General features: G+C 37.6%; 1 protein-coding gene across 1 annotated transcript in view; it reads left to right on the top strand.

Moving 5' to 3' along the window:
* Window positions 1-531: 531 nt before the first annotated feature.
* LOC150105264 (tRNA-queuosine alpha-mannosyltransferase) overlaps window positions 532-6,000 on the top strand; it is a 241,757-nt gene continuing 236,288 nt past the window's right edge. Inside the window, exon 1 of the mRNA XM_090394659.1 lies at window positions 532-799. Within this exon, the coding sequence (XP_090250785.1) occupies window positions 618-799 (182 nt within the window). The 5' untranslated portion in view covers window positions 532-617. The remainder of the gene's footprint in view (window positions 800-6,000) is intronic.

Here is a 6,000-nt window from a genome sequence, read left to right as displayed (position 1 = left end):
TAGATTGATGATCTGTGGGCTCCAAAAACTAGCTGATAGACGTAGGAGAGGAGATATGATAGAGGTATTTAAATTGTTAAAGGGATTTCACAGGATTGATACGGATGATATTCTTAAGACCAATGCAGGATGTGAGAGAACGAGGGGCCATCCACTGTGAATGAATTTATGGAGAGGTATGACAGGTATTGTGTAAATAATGGTTAGTGTGTCAATGTCGGGTCTCCCGCGATGAGTCTTTTGACTCCATGGAGACACCGTTAAAATAATAATAATAATAATAATATATAGGGGAAAAAATATATATATATATTTTTTTTTAAATATATATCCTAAAATAAAAGATATTTTCTGAAAAAAAAATTTATGTGAAGAAACATTTTTGTTATAGGTGTTTATCAGAACTTTCCAGGTGTCTTGGTTTATCTGTTTATATACATATACTGTATTGTATATTTCCAGTTATCATTACGAAGCGATTTTTCCTTTTGTTGTGGCCACCTATTCTTCCAAGGATTATAATATACACTCAGACACCACTGCCATCTATCGCTCACCAACCTTTCCTAAGTTTTTGGATAAATAAAAAAGCATTGTGATCCCTTTGATAATTTAAGATGTCTGTTTTAATAATTGAAGCGTTTTATGGTGGCTCTCATAAACATATGGTCGATCTGTTAAATCTGGCCTTGGAGAACAGAGCCGTTTTATTTACTGCAACTGCTAAGAAGTGGCACTGGCGTGCTCGTACGTCAGCTTTACATTTCGCGTTTATTGTTCCTGTTGAGCATTCTTATAGGTATTGTTGACAGTTAAATTTTCAGGAAAAAAAAATTGTGTAGAGTTGGAAAATTAAATAAAGATGAATAAAATGCAGAATTGTTACTTTTGAAGGCATTCAGCACTATACTTCTAGAGGGAATATTTTATTTTATTTTTTTAGATCTGTGAACTTCGGGACTGGAATACCGATCGGGTTGGAAGATGAATTTAATTTTCTTTATGTAATGTGTTATTGGTCTCTTCTACGTTAGTGGAAACTAACGTAGAAGAAGGCAAGTCTATTAATCGGATATACACTAGCATTTAAATCCAGTCTTTCTAAGCTATCTTTTGAAATAGCGTATGGTTCTGATCCCAGCAATAAACACTGATAACATTGGAATAGCTTTATTCAGACCATAGGATTCAACATTAACTACCTTGATGTTTATAATTATCGACAACCAGATAATGTTTTTGAAAAAATGATATCAGTAATTTTGAAATAGTATAAATATTCAACATGGCATCACATTTCATTTAAGCCTGCAATGAAATTTGGACTGAAATGAAGACAAAATCGGTAAAATTTTTGCAGTTCTTTAATTTATCCGATGATTTTTAAAGAGTTGGCTTCTCAATGCGAACATGAAATGGCTATGAGGTCATTTGTTGAGGCTGAGGTAAGCACAACTTTTAGAGATTTAATGCAATATCTAAATTGCAGAATGATAGCATTGACTAAAAACAGGAAATACCATGTGAGTAAGGTGATTGTATTCCTTGAGATATGTGAGGACAGCTATCTTATGCAGCATGCCATTGAGGCAACATAGACTCACCTAATTGACCTGAGCATATATTACCTTAATGATATCATCTCATGCAGTAATCAGTGGAAGATGTCAGTACAATGCCACCAATTGAGGAGAGTGATCATGTTTTGATATTGAGAGTGGCTAGGCAGGTATAAGCTTCACAGAACAAGAGATATGTGGAATTACAGAGCAGGGTACTATGAAAAATTAAGGAAATAGATTGGTGATGTGCAGTGGCTTAATCGATTGAAGGGGGGGGAGTGAAATCAAGTGAGTGAAACTTGGTTCAGAATCGGTTATTTACTGCAATGTCAGATCGTATTTCAAAGGTTTAGAGAATAAATACAGTGGAGTGAACTACATGACTCATAGAACTCTGTAGGAGCTTTTGAGAAAGAGGACATTATATTCCTTGAGATATGTGAGGACAGCTATCTTATGCAGCATGCCATTGAGGCAACATAGACTCACCTAATTGACCTGAGCATATATTACCTTAATGATATCATCTCATGCAGTAATCAGTGGAGGATGTCAGTACGATGCCACCAATTGAGGAGAGTGATCATGTTTTGATATTGAGTTCTGGATTATATCTTTTTCTGTGGAGTGGAGATATTCTTTATATCTCCACTTCTTATTGAGAAGTGGAGATATAAAGAATAGAGGTACCTGTCAGCAGCATGAGGAGTATAAGATGCAATTAGGGAAGGTGATGGGTGTAGTGAGGAAAGAATATTTAGCACATGAAAAGAGATTGGCTAAATCAATAACGCAAAACACTACAGAATTCTACAGTTATGTTGCTAATAGAAGAAAGCGTGAATATGGAAGACTGATTTTAATTGCTAGAGATGGAACACAAGTTACATCTTCTGATGGAACACAAGTTACATATTAAGTAATCTTGATATTAATAATGCTGTGGGACTGGATGATACCACGTATATTGCAGGAATGTATGAATGAGCTGGAAGTGCCCTTGACTTGGTTGATCAGCAGAAGTCTGAGAACAGGAGCAATCCTAGAAGAAAATAGAGAAAGAAAAATAGTACCATTACATAAGTGAGAATCCAAGTCAGTAGTGTTAAACTATAATCCAGCGTAATAGTGAAGGTGTTAGAGAGTCTGGTTAGGGATGGAATACAAATCTAGATTGATGAGAATGAAAATCTTTTTCGAGAGCAGCACTGGCTTGTTAAGGGGAGGTCATGCTTATTAATTTGGTTGCATTTTATAATTGGTAACTAGTGTATTGAACAGAAGAGATACTTATACTGTAATTTATTTGGATTTTGCTAAAGCATTTGATTGAGTACTGCATAATCAACTACTTTTGAAATTGAGCAGGATGGATAGTCATTTGGTAGCTTAGCTGCTCGGATGATTGGTTGATAGGAGCCAGTGAGTTGTGTATGGAGGTTCAGTGTCCCGAAACAGGAAAATCACAAGTGAAGTACTATTGTTGTTTAACTTGCATATAATTGATGTAATTCATATAATTGCATATAATTCATCTTATGAAGGAGATATCAGTTATTTACTGATGATGGTAAATTAGGAAGATCAGTGTTGGGAAGCTCTTATGCATTGTTATCAGAGGATTTGATTAAATTGGTGCTTTGGACTTAAAAATAAGATTGTCATTTCAATGTTGCTAAGCGTAGAGTTATACAGAGTGGCCAGAGGAGAAGAAATGAGGTTTACTATATTGGAGGAACTTTACTTCAGGAGGTGGATGGCAAGGGATCTGGGGGATCTTGATGGATAAGGTCTGGCTGAAGTTCAAGGGATGAATTACACAAGTTGTAAGTGTTACTCAGAAAATTGCTCCTATGAGATAGGTGTTAGTTCCAATTTATAAGGCACTAATTAGACCTTTCGATTTTTGTGTATTGACTAGATCTGTACATTCCTTTATTGCCAACGTACTCTAGTTATGTTGGCAATAAAGATACATTGCAGAGAGTGCAGAGGCAAATAACTGCATCAGGATTCTGGAATATTGAGTATTAGGACAGGGAGAGGGAATGTTGTCTTCAGAACTTAGCAGATAGGAGGAGTGATATGATTGAGATGTATAAATTGTCAATGCAGGGAAACTAGAATTCCCAGGGTGGATGGTAGCAGGGTGACCTCTTCTGGGAATGGGTGCTTGGAGGAAGGGGGACGACATCAGGTAACACTGAGTCCAGTGGGATCTAGATAGGTATAGAAGAATAATGATACTTATAGAAGCAGTGACATTTTTATGCTTTATACTAATGCCAGGTATATCCAAAATAAAGGAGATGAATTTGTGGTGCTGATAGCATCAGCCTGGCCAAAGATTATTGGGATCTCAGAGACGTGGTTGATGGAAGATCATATAATAACAGGAATTGAAGTAGCAGGGTACATCATTTTTCAGCAGGATAGAAAAGGAAAATGTGGTGGTTGAGTACTGCTTATGATAAGTGATGACTTATACCCTCTAAGAGTGGAGGCTTTGGAAGGCAGTGACACTAATGGTTTTGAAAGCATATGGTGTAGAAGTGGCCAAGATAGGATATTTAGTAGGGTGTTGCTACAAACCAAGGAGTGCAGAAGGTTGAGAGCAGGAGATGTGTTGGCAGTTGAGTTTGGCAAGTGCAAGAAGAATGATTGTTATGGGAGATTTTAACTACAGCAGTATAAGCTTGGAAGAGGAAAATGCATGTAATAATAAGGGAATGGAATTTCTAGAATTCTTGAGGGACACAATATGTGAGATGACATCTCTCCCCCTCAGTTGGAGAGAGTGACCATGTGGTTTTCAGTTGGAGGATGAATAGGCATGCAGGGCTTTCAAAGAAAAGGGAACGTATGTAGAATTATAAGGCAGGTGATTATAATAGACTTAGATATCAACTTGGGGCAGTTCCATGGAGGACAGAACTGGAAGTCCAGGATATCATTAGTGCTTGGGAAATTGTGAAGGAATATTTGTTAGCAGCAATAGTAAGCTGTATTCCATGAGTGAAGAAGCGGACACAATTTGGTGTAAAGTGGATGACAAACAATATCAAGCAGGAACTGCTGTTGAAAAAGAGATTATGGAAGAGATATAAGGAGAGGAGTTGAGACTAGATGCAGACCAGGAGAGCGACTGGTATGGTGAGGAAGGCAAAACTGGAATATGAGAAGAGATTGGCACTAAGATCCAAAGAAAATCCTATGCAATTTTTTAGCTATTTGGCCAGTAGGAGGAGAAATGATTGTGGAAGAATGACATTGCGGGATAAAATGGTAATAGAGTGTGATGCAGATGACATAGTGGAGTTGTTCAATGAGCACTTTATTGGAGTATTTCATCCTGGAGAAGAAGGTTTTAATAGAGGGATAGGGTAGGTTCAGGGTTTAGAAGTGCAAAAGGAGAGTGTGTTCCAAATACTGAGTACTCTGGATGATAGTAAAGCTGTGGAACTGGATGGTATTTCACCATGGGTTTTGAGAGAATGTTCTAAAGAACCGACAGCTCCGTTGACCTGGTTCTTCAATTAATGTGTGGCTATGGGAAAGTACCCAAGGAATGGGAGGAAAATAAGATAGTGCCGTTGCATAATGATGGTAGCAGACTGGAAGTCTAATTATAGGTCAGTTTGTGCTTCATCAGTAGTTGTTAAGGTCATGGAGAAATTAATGAGGGACTATATACAGCATTGGACAGATGAGGGTAATGTGATCTGTGAGAGCACCCCTTAACAAATCAACATGGATTTGTTAAGGGGTGCTCTTGCTTTAGTAGTATGATTGTTTTTTATAATAAAGTGACAAGAGAAGTTGATGAGGAAAAGGCATATACTGCCATTTTTTTTTGAATTTTGTAAAGGCATTTGACAGGGTGCCACATGATAAGCTCATATTTAAGTTGCAGCACATGGGTTTAAATGTTGGGCTAGTCAGCTGGATTCAGGGTTGGCTGTTTGATAGGTATCAGAAAGTTGTGTATGGTGGCACAATATCAAAGAAGCAGAAGGTTAGAAGTGGGGTTCCACAGAGCTCAGTACTGGGACCTGTATTGTTCAACCTTTATATTGACATTTTCATGGGGATATTCAGTTGTTTGCAGATAATGTGAAGCTGGGAAGGGTTATCAGTAATAATGCAGATATAGCAGCCCTGCAAGAGGATTTGAATAAACTAGACAGATGGGCAAATGAATGGGAGTGTTGGTTTAATGCAGCAAAATGTTAATTCTTGAAGTTTGGGATCCATTGATTGGAGGCTGCATACTCGATTGGAGGAGCTGTAATGGAGGAAGTAGTGGGGACAAGATATCTGGGGGTGATGATTGATAGAAAACTGGAATTCAGGGAGCATATTGCAAAGGTGGTGCAGATAACCCAGAGGATTGCTGCAATACTTAGAAAGACGCTGACCTGCTGAGATAAAAGAGTTA

This window comes from Typopeltis vanoorti, chromosome 6, assembly GCF_054136105.1.
Source record: "Typopeltis vanoorti isolate ZY-2024b chromosome 6, IOZ_Tvanoo_1.0, whole genome shotgun sequence".
In the NCBI taxonomy this organism is placed as follows: domain Eukaryota; kingdom Metazoa; phylum Arthropoda; class Arachnida; order Uropygi; family Thelyphonidae; genus Typopeltis; species Typopeltis vanoorti.
This window is presented reverse-complemented; position numbering and strand designations above follow the sequence as displayed.